Source organism: Aulonocara stuartgranti, assembly GCF_965226115.1.
Source record: "Aulonocara stuartgranti genome assembly, chromosome: 7".
Classification (NCBI taxonomy): domain Eukaryota; kingdom Metazoa; phylum Chordata; class Actinopteri; order Cichliformes; family Cichlidae; genus Aulonocara; species Aulonocara stuartgranti.
Genome location: NC_138945.1, coordinates 17,520,656 through 17,539,728, shown reverse-complemented (window position 1 = coordinate 17,539,728; position 19,073 = coordinate 17,520,656). Strand labels below are relative to the sequence as shown.

The 19,073-nt window shown below is 43.9% G+C and overlaps 1 protein-coding gene across 1 annotated transcript; it reads right to left on the bottom strand.

The window, feature by feature from the left end:
• Positions 1-8,670: 8,670 nt before the first annotated feature.
• LOC309711817 (uncharacterized protein) lies at positions 8,671-18,497 on the bottom strand (the record flags this gene model as incomplete). The annotated part of the gene is made up of 3 exons (XM_082542295.1): positions 8,671-8,746; positions 15,952-16,973; positions 17,895-18,497. 3 exons carry the CDS (start codon positions 18,495-18,497, stop codon positions 8,671-8,673), a joined length of 1,701 nt encoding a protein of 566 aa, XP_082398421.1.
• Between the last annotated feature and the right edge of the window lie 576 nt (positions 18,498-19,073).

Below are 19,073 nucleotides of genomic sequence, written 5' to 3'. Positions count from 1 at the left end.
CTAACAACTAGAGTAGGTACTATGGTTTAAAAAGAAGTCAATTAAAGTGATCAGGATCGAGTCCAGAATTGTAAAACTGCTGGCCGTTAAACCAAAACAGCAAGTTAAGAGATTGTAAAAGCCACTGCACAGCTGAGGCTTAATGATCCCCTTCGTTATACAGTCATTACTTCTAAAGGAGAATTCAAGGCATTTCTTTGAAACTCTGAGAGCATGAGGGCTACACATTTTATATATACTAGTAGTTACTCTATAGTTTAATGTAGACTTAAGATTAATGTAGCATGTTCTTTCTCACTATCTAAATAGATGATATTTACTTGATGTGACTGTGAACGTGCACACACTGGACTGCTGTGTTTGTAATGATTATAACGCCCCACTTTGGGGGATTATTACATTATGTTTTGTCTTTCTTGATCGCTCACATTGCCCTATTAAGGACATCTCTGTTTCACTAGAGGAATATGCCTAGTTAAAATCTTTACGTCAGTTTCATTTAAGGACAAGGTGACGGTTTCGCAGAATTCTTCGGTAGGTAGGATAACAGGGTTACATTCTCTAATGTGAAGGCTGCTGTTATGTCTGCATTTCCTATAAATAATGCATGGAATTTAGTATTTATGTACTGACTAGACAAAACCTGTCAAAAAGGGAATGGGTCGCTCTTTGCCTTGAGGGCCTTGCTCACTTGACCTCGCTTTAACCTTGGCTGCTATGTCACATAGAGAGTCTGGGAATGAGATGTGAACTCTAATGCTGGCATATCGTAATCTTTTAAGTTGAGAGGGAATATATGTCAGAGACTAATTGTTTATTAGGACACAGTTTACTTGTACTCTGCTTTATAATGCCTTGGAGTTTCACATTGGTGTTTGAAACTACAGTGAGCTGGATAGATTGCTACATGACGATGGCCCCATGTCTATTATATCACTTTTCAAAGCAGGCCTTTGGAAGAAAATCTCAGACCTGATGCACCAGGATCCACCTGCTGTTGGGTATTATTATTAACCAAAATTCTTGTTAAAAAGAAAAAAGATCCAATTTAACATGGCTAAATGCTAAGCTTGTCAACATCTGCCTCCAATGTGTTATCTGGGAGGATGGCACCTCCAGATAAAGGCAAAATAAGACTTACCAAAGCAAGCATTACTCTGACAAGGCTGAGCCAGTGAGAAAGAGAGAATGGTGCTTGTGTGGGTTCATCCCATCAACACAGCAGATCCCGTCAAAATGTGAAAACAGTTAATTCCTCAGTTCCGTCACATCTGTGCAGAAGTAGGTGTTCGCCACAAACGTTTTCCAGGTAAAAACACCAATGTTCCCAAATCTAACAAGTGCAGAATATTAGCATTCATTTGTCTCATTACTGGGCGTATAGATGTTAAAGTGCAAGGCACCATTAACAGCTCATCCTCTTACTTCCTGTCACGTTTTCTGTCATGATTAAATTTGATTTAAAATATGTATTGAAGTTGTTCTAGATTTTCTAAAGTTGAAACCAGCAGTTTTCACTGCATGTCAGTAACAACCCATCTAGTCCACACATGCAAAGAAATCAAACCACAGATGTCCATAAATGCTGTGTAATAATGAGAAATGACACAGGAGGAAAAGTATCGAACACGCTTAAGGCCTTTGTTTATGATGATACTTCAAGACGCCTCCTGTATGGAGGAGTATGGAGAAACTAGTCACATGCATTGTTCAGGTGTAATTTTGGCCCATTCCTCCACACAAACAGCCTTCAAATCCTGAAGGCTTCATGGGCCCTGAATTCTATGAACGCTGAGCTTTAGTTTTTGTTTTGTTTTTTTCAGAGATTCGCAATTGGATTCAGGTCAGGTGCTTGGCTGGGTCATTCTAGCAGCTTTATTTTCTTTCTCTAAAACCAACTGAGAGTTTCCTTGGCTGTGTGTTTGGGATCATTGTCTTGCTGAACTGTCCACCCTCATTTCATCCTCATCATCCTGGTAGATGGGAGCAGATTTTTATCAAGAATGTCTCTGTCCATTTTTCCATTCATCCGTCCTTCAATTATATGAAGTGTGCCAGTGCCATATGCTGAAAAACAGCCCCACACCATGATGTTCCCACCTAATGTTCCCAACTTCACTGTTGCTATGATGTTTTTGGGTAATATGCAGTTACTTTGACCGGCAAACATGGCGTAAAGGGTGGGATTCAGTTCATTTAAATTTTATTTATACAGCACCAAATCACAACGTCAGGCGCTTTTCATTGCAAGGTAGACCCTACAATAATACATACAGAGAAAAACACAACAATCATATATCACTCCCTATGAGCAAGCATTTTGGCAACAGTGGGAAGGAAAAACTCCCTTTTAACAGGAAGAACCTCTGGCAGAACCAGGGTCAGGGAGGGGCGGGGCCATCTGTCGCGACCGGTTGGAGTGAGAGAAGGAAAACAGGATAAAAGACATGCTGCGGAAGAGAGACAGAGATTAATAACAGGTATGATTCAGTGCACAGAGGTCTATTAACACACTGTGAGTAAGAAGGTGACTGAAGAAAAAAATACTCAGTGCATCATGGGAAACCAACACATGGGATGGTGTGAGACTGAACCAGCTGATATTTGCACAAATTGGCATAATGGCTTCCTAATTACTGAGAGGTTGCAGCAGGTGCCATGACTTTCCATGCCTTTTTGCCCGTTTCTTCATGTGTTCAATACTTTTTCCCTGTATCATTTCTCATTCTTACACATGACCTAATTTATGGACATCTATGGTTTGATTTCTTTGCATGTATGGATTGGTTGTGAGAATTTCTTGTCAATAGCACCTTAAGAAACATATTTCCTTAGAAAATTTGTGAAGTGTTCCATACTTATTTTGCACGCTGTTTATGCTACTAACCAAAATATATTTCCATTTGCCTTCGCTGTATTATGTCTCCGTTAAAATGACTGACAGTCAACACTTAGTACTACCCACACGATTGTGTTTTTAACACATAACAAGATGACTGACATGTGTAGACTAGCAGAAGCTTGCTGAGTACCTTGCTTTTGTCTAGCAGACATGAAGTAAAATAGGAATAAGCTGGTGCCAGTAATGCTTGATTGATATTCACACGAAAATATATATTTGCAAACCATCTGCTGACTGCTTAGCATGCTGGTGGGGTTGAACTGCTGCATAGGGGTTTTCATAGCAACCTACGTGGGATTTGAGTAACTAAGACCGTGGACTGTGTATTGTTATAGTAAATGCACTGGATATTTGTTAGATAATACATTATATAAGTTATTTTGTGTTATTGAGTCTGCTTATTAAAATGACTGACAGAGTTTTTAGTTGTTTTTCTTTATAATATCTGATAAGATTTGTTTACGAAACCCTGGCAATGACAGCTGAGCCTGACAATGGTTTGTTTTTTTCACATTCACTCCCCTTTAAGTTTAAAAATTTACATTTTTAACTACTGATTCAACTGCAACGGCGACCATGGCTCAGGGGGTTGGGAAGCGTATCTGTAACCAGAAGGTTCGATCCCTGGCCTCTCTGTCCTGGTCGATGTGTCCTTGGGCAAGACACTTTACCCTACCGCCTACTGGTGTTGGCCAGAGGGGCCGATGGCGCGATATGGCAGCCTCGCTTCTGTCAGTCTGCCCCAGGGCAGCTGTGGCTACAACCGTAGCTTGCCTCCACCAGTGTGTGAATGCGAGAGTGAATGAATAGTGGCATTGTAAAGCGCTTTGGGTGCCTTGAAAAGCGCTGTATAAATCCAATCCATTATTATGCACAGACGCTGGCAAAGCATGTCTTCGGGCAAGATATCACAAGCTCCCATCATGCCTTTACACCTTTCAGGACTACTTTTTTTTCAGCTGCACGATTGAAAATTTCCCGTTAACTTTGGGAAACGTATGGAAATCCCATGAGCATTATAGTATATATGGTGCACTTACAGGAAAAGATGGTGAACTGGAGCTGATGGCTGTTTCTGTATGTTTTGTAGCTTGTAGCTGAAGCTCTGACTTCAGGAAATCTGGTCATCGGGGCAGTCTCATGCATGACTCAGCAATGTGTCGAGAAAACATTATCTCAGCCGTAATGTCCCCGTTTCTTTCATTCGTGGGGCGGTTTAGCAGTTTTTCCAACATCTCCCACTCCTAATCTGCCACCTCTTCAAATGTCAGAGAACGCGTGCCTGCTGCATGCCACTGCCTCTCGGGTAGCGCTTGTGTTTTTCATCTAAAACTAATAATAACGAGACAGGCCCTCAGAGGCGCTTTGTAATTTCTCTTCTCTTTTTCGCTCTCTTTTTTTTCTCCACAGATCACTACGTTTCTTTTTTATACCGCCGCACATAAAATCCCTATTACAGGGCAGCCGGGGAGTACTGCCATCTCTAATTTTCACTTGGATTGTGATTTTATTCCAGTCTTATGCCACAATATGTTCTACAAAGATTTTCTTCTTTTTTTTCTCAAAGAGCCTGTGAAAGTTTTGCTTTATTTATATATTTATTTATTTTGTGGAATGCTCAGGCTGGGAAACTTTTCCTGTTAGAGTATTTGCACAGTAAACAGAGTCAGAGGCTATCACATCTGACTGAATTTGTGTTACGGCCCTTATTTGTCTAAACTTCAGTAAACTGTGAACAAGTGGTGCCAAATCCCTTCAGGTGTCAACGAATCACTGATATGTTCGATGGTGGGTCAGTTGATGTATTTTGCTCTAAACAGAAAACGCTGGGAGTGGCGAAAGGTTTTCATTATTATAGACATCGATTTTCAATACGCGCGCTGCCGATGAGGAGACGGTGGCGGCAATCCTCGAGTCCACTTGATGTTATTGACTGCATCACCCGGCAAAACTTATTGCCCGGATCGCCGCAGTCAGCAAAATATTTTGACAAGTGATGAGATTGAGTGGGTGGAATGAGCCACTGATGGACTGACGTGAAAGAGCTGAGAGAGAAAATGAAACACTGTTGATAGCTGTTTTTTTGCAGTTTGTCCTTATGTGCAAGGTTTTTCCGGATTATTTTAAGGTTTGAGTGGAAATCAATGAACTCATTGTATATCAGGAGTCCATACATCTAAAAGAAAGTGAAATTGCAAAAGCAATATTCTGGCTATGTAGCAAAGTCTCCTGTGTGATGCACTTAGCAATGACAACAAAACTAATGGTCCTCTGTATCAGTCCCAATAGGCTAGGAGTAGGCCAAACACATGAATCAAAAGCTATACTTGGAGCGTAGCTACTTCCTCGGAGTGTGAAGTACATCCTCACTTCATTACTCAAAGCCAATGAGTTGCACTCATTCATAATGTAGCCTACATTACAGGTTGATTATCTGAGACATTAATAACACATGGAGCTCGATCCAAGGTAAATATGATTGATCAAGCAAGTGAAAGCCGTTTTTCCACATAATTTGCTCTTTATATACATGTATTAAAATCCCATTTTCACTATTAATTTTTAAAGACACACATGCAGGAAGACATGATGTGAAAGTCAATCATTACCGATTATGTGTGTAGGTAAGCATGGCACACTTATGCAGAGGGCTGTGTGTGTGTGTCTCTGTGTGTTTATTTCTCATGTAAGTGTTCACAAGCGTTCCATGGTTGTATAGAGTCCAGAAAGGAACACATTTTAAATGTAGCCCAAGCAGGCGTGTGGCAGCAGAAACCCTCCGAGGGAAAGATTGAACAAAACAGAGCACAGAGCAAATCTCGGGGCAGCTCGGCCGTCTTCATTGTGTCACATTGGAAAAGCAGGCTATAGAGTTTTTAGTTAAACCGTGTGTCTTAAAGACATGAAGACCTGGATGAACTCTAATTTTTAGCTTTCAAATTCAGATAAAACTGAGGTCACTGCACTCAGGCCAAAAAATTCTAAAAACATGGTCTCTATAACCCAGTACTTAATCTGGGTGGCATTACCTTTGCCTCCACTGTGAGGAATCATGGAGTCATATGTCTTTCAGTGCACATATTAAACAAATATGTACCACTGCTTTTTTATTTGTGTAATATCTCTTAAATTAGAAACATCCTGTCTCAGCCTGATGCTGAAAAACTAGTTCATGCATTTATTACTTCTAAGCTGGACTATTGTAATTCATTATTATCAGGATGTCCTACAAACTCCTTGAAAAGCTTCCAGTTGACAAGGACTAGAAAGAGAGACCGCATTTATCCCATATTGGCTTCTCTTCAATAACTTCCTGTTAAATCCAGAACTGAATTTAAAATCCATCCCTTCACATACAAAGTCCTGAATTATCAGGCCCCATCTTATCTTCATAGTATCGTGTCAACACATTAGAGCACTTCGATCTCAGACTGCAGGCTTACTTGTTGTTTCAAGGTATTTAAAAGTAGAATGGGAGGCTTTCAGGCCCCTCTTCTGTGGAATAATCTCCCAGTTTAGATTCAAGAGACAGACACCCTCTTCTTTCAAAAATAGACTTAAAACTTTCTTTTTTGATAAAGCTTGTAGTTAGGGCCTGTGTTCTACCTTAGTTATGCTGTAATAGGCCGAGTCTGCTAGGGCTGGAGTGTTTCTTCTTCACTCACCTCTTTTCACTCTCTGTGTGTTTATAGTCCATTCTGCATTTAATCATTAGTTAATATTAAACTGTTGCTCTCTTCCACAGCGTGTCTCTTGTTCTGTTTTCCTCCTCTCACACCAAACCGACAGATGGCTGCCCCTTGCTGAGCCTGGTTCTGCTTGGGGTTTCTTCCTGTTAAAAGTGAGATTTTCTTCCAACTGTTGCCTAGTGCTTGTTCATAGGATTGTCTGATTGTTGGGTTTTCCTCTCTATTATTGGAGGACCTTGACCTTACAATATAAAGTGCCTTGAGGCAACTGTTGTTGTAATTTGGCACTATATAAATAAAATTAATCTGAACTGAACTGACGAGATCATGCATGCCCAGGGTGGTATGGCAGTAGTGGTGCAGTGGTTAGCCTCACAGCAAGAAACTTCTGGGTTTGAATCTACTTTCTGTAGTTTGCACGTTGTCCTCATATCTGAATGCGTTCTCACTGGGTAATTTGGCTTCCTCCCACAGTTCAAAGCCATGCAGATAGGGTCAGGTTAATTGGTCATTCTAAATTGCTCATAGGTGTGAATGTGAGTGTGAATGGTTCTCTGTCTCTTTGTGTTAGCCCTGTGACAGACTGGCAGCCTGTTCTAGGTGTACCCTGCCTCTCTCCCTGTGGTAACTGGGATAGGCTCCAGATTCCCCACAACCCTGAATTGGATAAGTGGACTGAATTGAATTGAATTGAATTGAATAGAGTCGCATTAAAAATGAAGCTGATGTCGTGTAGACAAGCCAAGAAAATTCTAAAGAACACCTTATACTGTACATAGCCTCGACTTTACCTACAGTGCAGCTCATTCTGTCTTGTTTGCTCATGCTGTTGACATTCCCCTCTTGCCAGGCAGCTCTGACAAATATAAGCTAACTGATGCAATAGAAAAACCTTTTAAGGTTGTTTTTTTTCCCTTTCTCTTTTTCCTTCCTTTCATGCAGTTACACACTAATGGATCTATTTTCCAGCTAAGAGCATATCTTACCTAATGTCTTATACGGGATTAATAAACAATTTATGACTATCAGTCTTTAAAAAAATGATAGGCAGGTTTTCCTACAGAATGTAAGTGCAGAGTTGTTGCGCGTTTGTGTTTGCATGTGTTTGGTTTTATTTATTAAATTATAAAAACACATGTCAGGTAATGCTTGCAATGCCGTGGTCCATAAACTGACAAGATTTTTTTTTCTGTATACATATATGCACATCTTGCTAATCTTAAACAAATCAAGTGGCATTGCATTTATAAATAAATCCCCAATTACCTTTGCAAATGTCTTTTATGAGAAGATAAATTCTTTGAAATTGGATGTGGGATTCCTCCAGCGATGGAAGCTAGCCATGTTTGCAAATAGTTAATAAAATGTTCTGGTGGTTTAAAAGCCTACAGGGCATAGCGTTGGAGCGCTCATAATTTCTGAAGATTCCTATCTGCGAAATAACCATATTATTGATACTCTTTAATATCTCTCAGACGTGGCGATAATAGATCCAGCAGGAAGCTCGTGGAGAGAGGGAGCAGAGATTAAATCTCAGCTGGCAGCCCCCTGTGCAACTTTTACACACAATCGGCTGACTGGATCACCGCCAAGATGCTGCAAAGAATCGAGCAGAATTGGAAAGTGGTGAAACATTTGATGCTGGAGTGTGTCGTGTGTGTCCGTGTGTGAGTCTCTAGGTGTGTGCAGAGGATGCATGTGATCTTCCCATTTCTGGAGGATGATTTCTGTTTTTGTGACTCCCACTTTCCCCAGCCATCTGTTGCTCTGTTCCTTCTCTCATCTATATGGATAACGAGACATGCATTAGAATACCTAATACTACAGGCCTCAGATGGTGACTGTGCACTAACAAGGTGGTACAGATTGCAGGGAGGTCCGTCGAGGTTACGCTCTGCTGAGGTTAAAGGCCATGCCTGGGACTGCTGAGCTACAGCAGCATGGTGGACTTGTGATGTGCCGCTCTTGTGGGAGGTCATATTTTATATGCTCCAGACTGAAGACCTGCAAATAGCTCATGTTTGACCTGTTTTTGCAAACAGTAAATATGGCCACCTTTTAAACAGGTCAACTATGAGGTCACACTGTTAGTGGCTGTTTGGTGAAGACTCTAGAGAGGCAGGCCAAGCCATGAGGGGAGGATGTGGTAGCAATGCTTCAAAAAAGAGCAAGATAGATGGAAAATAAAGAATGGGAGATGAAATGTTGTTGAGGGAATATTCCTCAGTGGAGCCTCCAGTGGTAAAATAGAATGAGAGGCCAAGGGGTGGGCTGAGAGAAGCAGTCTCCCAGGATGCTATGCTAAAATGGAGAAGTGCTCTTGTATGTCCTGAGGGAAAGGCTGTCCACATCCAGATGTTGTGAGGCACAGTTGATGTCTGACGCCTGGAGGGAGAGTAGCGACCGTAGACGATGTGTAAGCACATACACAAGCGCACACTTAATGTCTGTATGTGTTAGTCACAGATTCACGCTAAATATTTCAAAGGGCCAAGAGAGAAAACAAAGGGAAAATGGGTATCAGAATCTGGAGCAGCAGTCCCACAAGAGACACCGAAGGAGCCCCCTTCTCCCAGTTACAACAGAAATAAAAATCGTTTGATCTCCGCCGCTCCTGCTTCCATTGTTATCTCCTGCAAAACCTCCACCCGCCCAACTCTAATCATCGTAGCACTGTGAATGTGGTGAGGCCAACAGATACGCGCAGATAAATAGGCAGAATTAAGAAACGTTTTCTTTTTTTTCCCCTCTCGTGCAACCTGCAAAATTCTTGATACCACTGGGACACAGCTAATTTGTAGCATTTTTAAACACCTTCCCACTTTAATTAGCACTTTCTGGAGAACAACCTCACCCCAGCACGGCAGCTGCACCTGATTCAGTCTAGCTTGGCAAATCGTAGCCACGTCATCCTCCCCACGGGAATCTCGTTAAGCCAAACAAACCTATTATAAGGTAAATAAATGTGTGGTGTTTCTCATGTTCACGATGCAGCTTGGATGGTGTTTGTGAACAAGCTGCAGCTGGATAAAGATCCACTGTATTGTTCCACATGACAAAACATAACAGATTTTGAGAGGCAGAGCAAACGGAAGCTTTTTCTTTTTTATTCTTTCTTTTTTTTTTAAGTACAATCTGTCCATGTTGGATGAGACTAAGAAGTGTGAAAGTTGACATAAAACTAAGGCTTTTCCAAACATGTTTTGTTTGGCTCTTTCAATTCTAACTCTGGTATGAGTTCATATTTATTTTATTTTATTGGTTGAATGGTTGATTTATTCATTTTGTTTCATTCCAATACACATCACAAACCAACAAAATATCACAGACACGTTTAGAACTATTTAGACCATGATACTCCCAGGATAAGGAGCACTTAAAAGTAATCATAAAGATCCATTTTTGGACCTTTTTCTGAAACATTTTTTGATAAGAAAACATGCCAAGCAACAGCAAGGTAAATTAGCCACATTCCTCAATTTGCTAAGTAATTCTTTACATCTTAACTGTAAACATATACTTGGATGGAATATTTATTATATTATATTTTAAATTTTGTAGCACTGCATCTAAGTTTTGTGGTTTTGCCCTTGAAATAACATATGACATATTTATTATTGCTCTATTGTTATTATCAAAAGTTATGTAACGAAAGCTTCTTTTTTGTTTAGCTTTTTTTTAGCTTTTTTTGAGCCAATTCCTAACACATTCTGGAGACGATTTAAATTCAACATCCTTAAGAGTTTTGTTCCAGTAACTATTAGAGTAGAATCATCTGCATAAAGAAAAGAAACAAGAAAAAGCCTGAGATATATTAATATACATAGAAAAAGTAAAGGACCTAAAATAGATCCTTGTGGTACACCAAAAGTAACACTGTAGAATTATTGTTTAATTCCATATACTGCTTTCCTTCTTCCAGATGAGACTTAAACCACATTAAACATATATCATCTAAGTCAATATCTTCCAGGTTTGTTTCTAACATAGAATGTATAGAATGGTCTACAATATGAAAAGGACTTTTGAAGCTCAATCAATACAGCACCAGTGTTATGTTTTTATCAGAAACTAATAATAATCTGCATCAGCTGAAACATTTCAACCACAGCAAACCAGTCAAAGTCACTTAATCAATGCAACACTCTAGATATTGACCAGGCCTTTAGTTTAGACTGCTTCCTAATGGGTCTGGACACCTGTGTTTGCTGTACTTTGCAACACTGCTGTTGTCCTTCCTTGATGCCAAACATCCTTATTGGTTTCTGGTCACACACAGATACTCACACACACACTCTGCAGCATCCTCTTTAGCTGGTCATTTCCTTATCGCCACAAAGCTTGAACCAACCCATTCATTAGCATCGATTTCCTTTTGAATGACCACAAAATGGTCCTCTGTCCATCCCTTCACCCACTTATCTCTTTATTCTCTGTTCCCATTTTCCTCCTGGTTCTCTCCTGGCCTTAACTGCTCTATTTCTCCTCTGGCTCAAAAGGGCTCTTTTCCTTCCTGACTCTATACAGTAGAGGCAAAGTCTTCTTAATTGCTCACAGCACTTGGAGGTTATCAGCTGACCAGCAGTGAAGGTCTGAATAATAGGCTGAGCTAAACAAAGCTGTTGTGGAAAAAACTTTATCCAGGAGTGGAACTGCTGCTTTCTTTGCAGAGAGGATGAAGACGGAGGCGGGGAGATTAGATGAAGTGGTTGCAGGTTTAGAGGTGACTCATAAATAGGGTAAATAGGAGCAAAGGCAGTTGGCAGGCTGATTACGGTCTCTAAAAGGTTGCCCTAAGCATGCCTCTGGCTGCCCTTTTTATGGTGATTCCAGCATTTCCATAACATAGCGTCTCTCTCACACACATGCACTTCCAGCTTGACTACACACAAAGCTCAAAGTTAGATCTGCACTGGATGGTGCGTCAATGAGTGTATTGATTTTTTCTTTTCTTTTTTTAAGCAGCATGTTTTTTTCCAAGTGACCTTGCCTTTGCAGGCAGATATTTTGCAGACAGGAACCTTTAAACATTTTTTGCAGGAAATACTTATTATGTGCAGTGATGGAGACACGAGAAGTATAAACCCCTGTTTCAAAATCCCCACCAAAATCATTATAGATTTCAATTCATGATTTCAAATTCAGATATCATCAATCACTGCGACCGCCGTGGAAAAATATTTAAAGTACACTTAAGGATTAGTGAACTAGGTTTTTCCTCTTTTTTCTGTTGCAGTTGTAGCCTCCTTTCACACATGCACACAGCCCTTTAAGTCCACATGTTATTGCCTGCAGCTACACTAACTTGGAGCCTGAACTTATTATGCCTTCTCCCTTCTCTGAATTTTGGTGCACTCAGCCTGTGAATGGAGAGGGGGAATGAGCTCATTCTACCTGCGTCAGCACAAGGAACGGTTATGCTGCAGACGGCTCGGTGAAGAAAGTGTAATAAGGAAGCCCGGGTCTTTCTGTGGCGGAGGTGGCCGCCTGCTCTCAAAAAGGTTTCACCCTGTCGACCAAACGAGAGTGATGTGATTTAAGCCCGTCGCCGTCACTGCAGGTGAACTCTGCAAGAACAGAATTATATTGTTTAACTTTTCTTTTTTTTCCCTGTAAAACTGCTCCAGGGCACTTTGTCCTCTCTCAAACCAAAAGAAGCAAAACTGCTGCACATCTCTCTCTTGTCTCTTCTATTTTTTTAATCTTCCCTTCATTCTGCTCACTGAAAAGCACCGAGCTTAAATTCAGGCTCTGGATCTGGAAAAATGTGGCTATGTTGCTCTACAGATATAAAAAAAAAAAAAAACTAAAAAAGCTCTGGGTTTTCTTTTTGCAAGATTTTTGACAAGTGCAGAAGAAATATATAATGTGACAGTTCAGTTTTCTGAGGAATGGGCTTTGTGTGTTGCACCGGTTGTGACATAGGGGGCAAAAGAGAAGGGAGAGAATAGGCAAAAGATGACAAGATATGGTGTTTTTCTGATCCTTGAGAGAGGATGGGTTTCATTACCTGAGGGACTTCAGCAGGGGATGTCTTCTTTTTTCTTTTTTTTTTCTTTTTTGCTGCTTGTCAGTGTTGTGGCGCCGCTATGCACTCCTGTGTTTTCAGCCACTCTGGGATTTCTGTAGAACCAGCAGGAGCCAAGGCAGCCCAGAAATCAGCTGTGACGGATAGCCATGTCTCTCTGAGAGGATGGAGGGGTCTCCGGGGTTTGCAGCAGTGATAGAGACACTTCCCTGCTCCAGCCCCTGTGACTTCTTTAATTAACCTCTTTGGGAGGACCAGCCTAGGTAATCACAGCCTAGAAAGTCCAACAATTAGGACCTATCTGACCTTTGAGTGTCCAGTAGTGTGTCCAGTTTCTTTGTCTGCCTGTTCCCTACCTCTACCCCCTCCCACCCTCAATCAATGCTGTAATGGCACTGCCACACAGGGAAGAAGACAACAGCAGACACAGGCTGCAGAATTCTTGGAACTGTAGCTCTGTAGTTTTCATTTTCCGTAACCCCTGTTTCCTTGTTCACACAGAGTTATCTGTTCTCTCTCTCTCCTAAACTCTCCAGTTCTTGTGGCTATAATTTGTTTTCTTTCAGCGATTCAGTTTAATGGCAAATTAGAAATGGCACCCGTTGCCACGTCCTTCTGTGCTTTTTTTTCCTCCTTCTTTTTCCCCCCCCTCTCTTCGCTCTTGTACCGTGGACCTTGTGGCCTCATTACATACAAACAGTCAAGAAGCACGGACAGAAATAAAAATTTATCTTATTTTTCACATTAGACTTCTAAGGGACAAATAGGCCTCTACGCTTCTCCGGGGGGAGGGCTTTGAGTGACGCCCTAGAACAAGCAGATCAAACGCCTCTTCGGCCAGCTCCTCAGCTTTCTTCCTCTATCTCGCTCTATTTTGGTTGCTTTCTTTCATTCATGTTGGGGAACAGTGGCTTAAGTGGCTCTATTGGAGCTCTCTCATGGGCTCTCAAATGAAGCCTGCGTGAGCTTCGGGGAAATAAATTGGTTTGTTCTGAGGCGTTGTCTCTTGTGGCGCCCCCTGCTGTTCAAGCTCTGATCTGTGCTTGTCCGATGGAGGAATTGAAAGGGTTGGGTGGAGTGGCGGGGATGAGCAAAACAAAATACACAAGCCAGCAGTGGGAGAGGTCAAAGAAAAAAAAAGCTGGGGTTGGAATGAGATGAGTCATGTGTTGGAACATTTACATTTCATTTTAGTCGAGAGTTTTATACAAGCTAAATGAGCGCTCTGCATTTGATTTATTCACAGTGGAAGTAGAGGAGGCGACAAGGACCTTGTAGATGCATGAATCCACAACTCCCCCATGTGGGCATCCTGTACAAAACTGCTTCTTTTTCTCTTTTTCTTTTTTTGGGAAAAAAAGTATATAAATCTTTTTACTGATTTGTATCAGCGGCATCTTGTCAGGGCCTAATATTAAATTTATGCCCCGCAGACAAATTTAGTGTCATGCAGACGTAATTTCCTTTCTGTTTTTTCTATTTATAAACTGTTTCCACCAGACTTGGCAGTTTCACATGCCAACTGAAGTTTTTTTTCCCCCCTTGTTTTCTGCATATGTTATGTGAGGCGTTGCTCACTCGCATATTCTGTGAAGCCGCGCAGTACCCGTATCCCCGTCTGCATGTCTGCGTGTGAGTGAGTCACAAAAATGTAAGATTAGGATTTCTTTGGCACAGCATTTTTGTTTGTGTCTGTGTTTTGTAAGTACTGATTATTTTCTAAGAAGATGAAAATGTGCAATGTGAAATAAATGTGCTTGTTTATCACCACATGCCACTGAACGCAACGGACTGTCAGGCTGCTGGTATACTTTATACATTAAAAAGCATTTGTTGGTGCTCGTTTAGCTCCACAAACACAATCCCGTGGCTGGAACACAGTGGCCTGGGTCCAAACCCAACCTGTGGCTCACTACTGCATTTCCTATCCTTCTATACCTTCTATCCAAAAAAAGAAAAAGTATTTGCCTTAAAGGTGTCTTTGGCATTTTAACATCTGAGCACTAGTTTCGATTCTTTAAAGTTGAGTGCAGGGGGTTGTTTAGAGGTGTGATGCTGATGGTTTTATTGTTTTTTACTGCCTTATTAATATTATATGTGGACAGTTTGTTGTCATATTGATTTTATTTTTAAATCAGCCGTAAAACTTCTAGGTATTAGGAATGGGAACCAAGATGTTTCTTGGTTGTGTTTTTTGTTTTGTTTTTTGTTAGTAGAGGTTTTTTGGCAGAACTTCATCTCCTTTCAAGGTGCATGAAAAAAAAAACTCTGAAGAGGTTAAGCTGTAGCAGCACTTGCAGTATAGAGAAAAACTTTAATGCTTGACAGGATTCAGAGTCATCATATGGTCTGCGATGATAAGCCGAAATGCGTCAGTCGAGGAGGAAAGTTGTTCTTTATGCTGCAAGTGTTGCTGAAGATTTAACCTCGTCTGACCTTTTTTAACCACATGCATGTAGAAAAGCACTATGGCAACCAAATGTTCAGTTTGCACCATTGGCAGGTGATAATGTAGAGAACCTAAACAGAGCAGTTTAAGGTAAACAGTAAATATGCTGGTACTTATAGATCACTTTTCTACTGTAGCCGAGAACTTAAAGAGCCTTCTTCAGACAATCACGCAGCACTTTCATGATATGTCTTTAACAGTTTTGTTTATGAAAAGCACTCACAGTGATATTTGTTCGAGCAGCATTTCAGTGTTGCCACAAATCAAGGTACTCTATAGTCAACAACTTTACATGTGTCATGACGCATGTAACGAGGCAGGACCAGACGAGGCAGGACCAGACGGTGGCGATGCGGGGGCCGGACCAGGCGAAGCACAGGCTGAGGCTGGACCAGACGAGGACGAAGACTCGGAGGCTGGACCAGACGAGGACGAAGACTCGGAGGCCGGACCAGACGAGGTTGCAGAGGCTGAGGCCGGACCAGGCGGAGCTGCAGAGGCTGAGGCCGGACCAGGCGGAGCTGCAGAGGCTGAGGCTGGACCAGGCGGAGCTGCAGAGGCTGAGGCTGGACCAGGCGGAGCTGCAGAGGCTGAGGCTGGACCAGGCGTAGCAGAGGCAGAAGGCTGAACAGGCTCCTCGGGCCCTCCAGCTGACGTGGCAGAAGGCTGAACGGGCTCCTCGGGCCCTCCAGCTGACGTGGCAGAAGGCTGAACGGGCTCCTCGGGCCCTCCAGCGGAGACAGGTGGCTGAACGGGCCCCTCGGACCCTCCAGCGGAGACAGGTGGCTGAACGGGCTCCTCGGGCCCTCCAGCGGAGACAGGTGGCTGAACGGGCCCCTCGGACCCTCCAGCGGAGACAGGAGGCTGAACGGGCCCCTCGGACCCTCCAGCGGAGACAGGAGGCTGAACGGGCCCCTCGGACCCTTCAGCGGAGACGAGGAGGTGCTGGCCGGGCTCACTGGAACCCCCAGCGGACGAGGTAGATGGCGGCGTGGGAGCCGCGGAGTCCTGGATGAGCTCATCCGAGCTTCCAGCAGGAGCTGATGTAGAGCCAGAGAGGTTTGGGACCCCTGGCTGAATGTTAAGCCGAACAGAAGACCGTATTGCTATCGGGGACTGGGCCAATGGTTCAGGTGCGAGCTGAGCTACGGGAGATGCGGATGAGAGTGGGAGCTGAGCTACTGATGGTGGTGAAGTAGATAACTGCACGGGAGACTGAACTGAGGGCGTCTGCACTGGCACAGGGGACTGAACTGATGTCTGTTGTAACGGAGGTGGTGAGAGTGGAGTAGGCAGTGGAGTTGATGACTTCACAGGAGAATGAACCAGAGGTGAGTGCACAGGAGACTGAGCTAGAGGTGGTAGTGATAGTTGAGGGGAAAGTGGAGCTGGTGATTGAGTGGATGACTGTGCTAAGGGATGCTGCACTGGGGACACTGGAGACTGCGCTAGAGACTGCAGTGACGGTTGTAGTGGAGGTGTAACGGGTGGAGGAGTGGCTGAAGTGGCTGCGGGTCGGGCAGCTAGTGGCTCAGCTACAGAGTGTATTAATGGCAGGGTTATGGGTTGAATGACTGACTGAGGGGCATCCTGTGCAGCTGAGTGCAATGATGGGTGTGGGAGCGGATGTAGGACAGGTGGCAGTGTCAGTTCCCCTGGGCCTACAACGCAGTTGAAAGGTGCAGGCACCTGCTGGACACCAGTCGCTCCCACCTGAGGAGTAGGTACAGGTGCAGAGACTGGCTGGGTCCTGGCGGGCCCCACCTCAGCGGTTGGCACAGATTTCGGCAGGGACTGGGCGGCTGCTGTCCCCACCCGAGGAGCCGATACGGGTGCAGGGACCAGCAGAGCCTCAGTTGACCCGGAAACCGGAACAGGGACCAGCTGGGCGCCAGCCCCCCTCACCTGGGGAATTGAGACAGGTGCAGGTGAGTGCTGGGCCGCAGCTATCCCTAGAACACAAAGGGCCTGGGAGGCGGGCCTAGAAAGAACAGTCTGCAAGAGATCGATTCCCTGCCCTGAGTGAGCGGATGAGGAACAGCGCTCTGAATTCGTAGCGTTAAGTGTACTAAAGCTGTAGCTTACAGGCACTAATGCATCACCTTCAGTGTGTACAGACTCTAGAGAAATGTGATCAGCTGATGCACCAACAGTCTTAGAGCTTCTTTCTTCGGAGCTAACCGTACTTATACTGACAGAGGAGGGGTTAATAGCCGATGTAAACATAGGTCTGTGCACCGGAGAGGCAGATGAAACAAAGTCTTTTACCACCGGATCGCCGGAAGCAGTAAACCTAGGGTAAACAGTGGTGGGTGTAGAGCCCCCTGACTCAAGAACATTTGAATCAGTACATACGTCAGAATGGACAATCCCCGGGGGTGATGGCTCAGAAGCAACGAGCTGGGGTCGAGCTATCACAGGAACATTTACAGTCTTGGATTTTGCTGTTTTACCATCTAAGGGGGCAGGTAATAAAGCCCCAGGGGTGAGCTTAACTGCAAAACAATCATCCTCAGCAGACACACAGGTAAAGGGCACAGAAACAGGTGTCTCTAACTCAGGAAATGCTGACTTCGAGTTTTTAGACCTAGGAAACACTAGCGAAGGATGATCTTTCTCGAATATGAGTCCAAACGTAGGAGAAACTGTCTCTGAGTTGACCCTCCGGGCAGTACAATGGTTCATAAGAAGTTCGGGTTCAGATTCAACGTTTACAGACCGTGAGCCTTTAGCGTCTACGGCAAGAGTCACAGAGTTTGCATTCCTGCGTTCAGAGTAGTGAGAACCAGCCTCAGAGTGAACAGAGAAAGTGTCTTTGTCACTCACCCCAGCCGGCTGCCCAGTAGTCCCGGAATCCGACTGAGGAGAGGACCGGCGACGGCGTCTCCTCCTTAATGAGGGAACGGAGGTGACGGGGGAAACCGGTGATGATGCGGGGGTGACGGTCTCCTCTTCATCATCCGACCACATCGCTGCTAGGAGAGCAGCGGGAGAGCGACGGTCAGAGCTGAGAGGGGATGGAGAAGGGCTCTGCGGCAGCGGCGCCAAAAAACCCTCTCGTTTTAGCAGCTGCTGTTGCGGTACCGTCGCGGCGAGCTTAGTTTGCTGCTGCTGCGGCGGCTGATGGGCGGAGATCTCCGTCTGCAGTCGCTGTGGCGTGGAATCCCGGGAACGGACATTGTCTGCCAGCTCACGGGCTTGTAATGCCTCCTTAGCTCGGCTCAATTCGTCGATAAAGCCTTCATAGCAGGTGAGCTGCTGAAGGAAAGGGTTTCCCTCGATTATTGCCTTTATGGCGTTAAGTCCGACGGAAATTGTCCGTGAGTCCGAGGCGTGGGTTATTCGTTGCACCAGACTCTGTACACGGAGAATATCTCCCTCACGGGCGGAGCCTGCTGGGTCCGTTTCGTGGTTGCGTCGTTCTGTCATGCGGCGGCTGTGTGAAGACAAGAGAGGACCCAAATGCACGGCTCTAGACACACGGGGATGAACTCAAAGGCCGGTCTTTATTAACAGGAACATAAGAAGTCATACAAAACTATACTGGGAGCAACTAAAAGCTGAGGCGCTGGGAAGACACGGAAATTGCACACAACCTAGAGGGACGACGCAACACAGAACAAAGGGACACTCTGACATAAATACACAGAAGGTAACGAGGGAAGTGGGAACACACGGGGAACACAGCTGAAGACAATTACTCATGGCCGAGCAGGGAGGACACGAAACTGACGATACTGACACCAAGATGTGGACCTTAAACCCAACACAGTACACAGAGATGAGCACGGAGAGAGAGAGGCAGAGAGAGAGGCAGAGAAGAAGGATGAATACGAGGGGATGAGGAGAACACAGAACACATAGGATGGGAACACGGTACCAGAGCAAACACCACAATAAAAACATGGACACAGGGGGAATCCAAATACCAAACCAAACAATCCAATGGACATAAGAAACAAAATACAAAACTACAGAAAAACTAAGAACACTGGGTCAAAATGA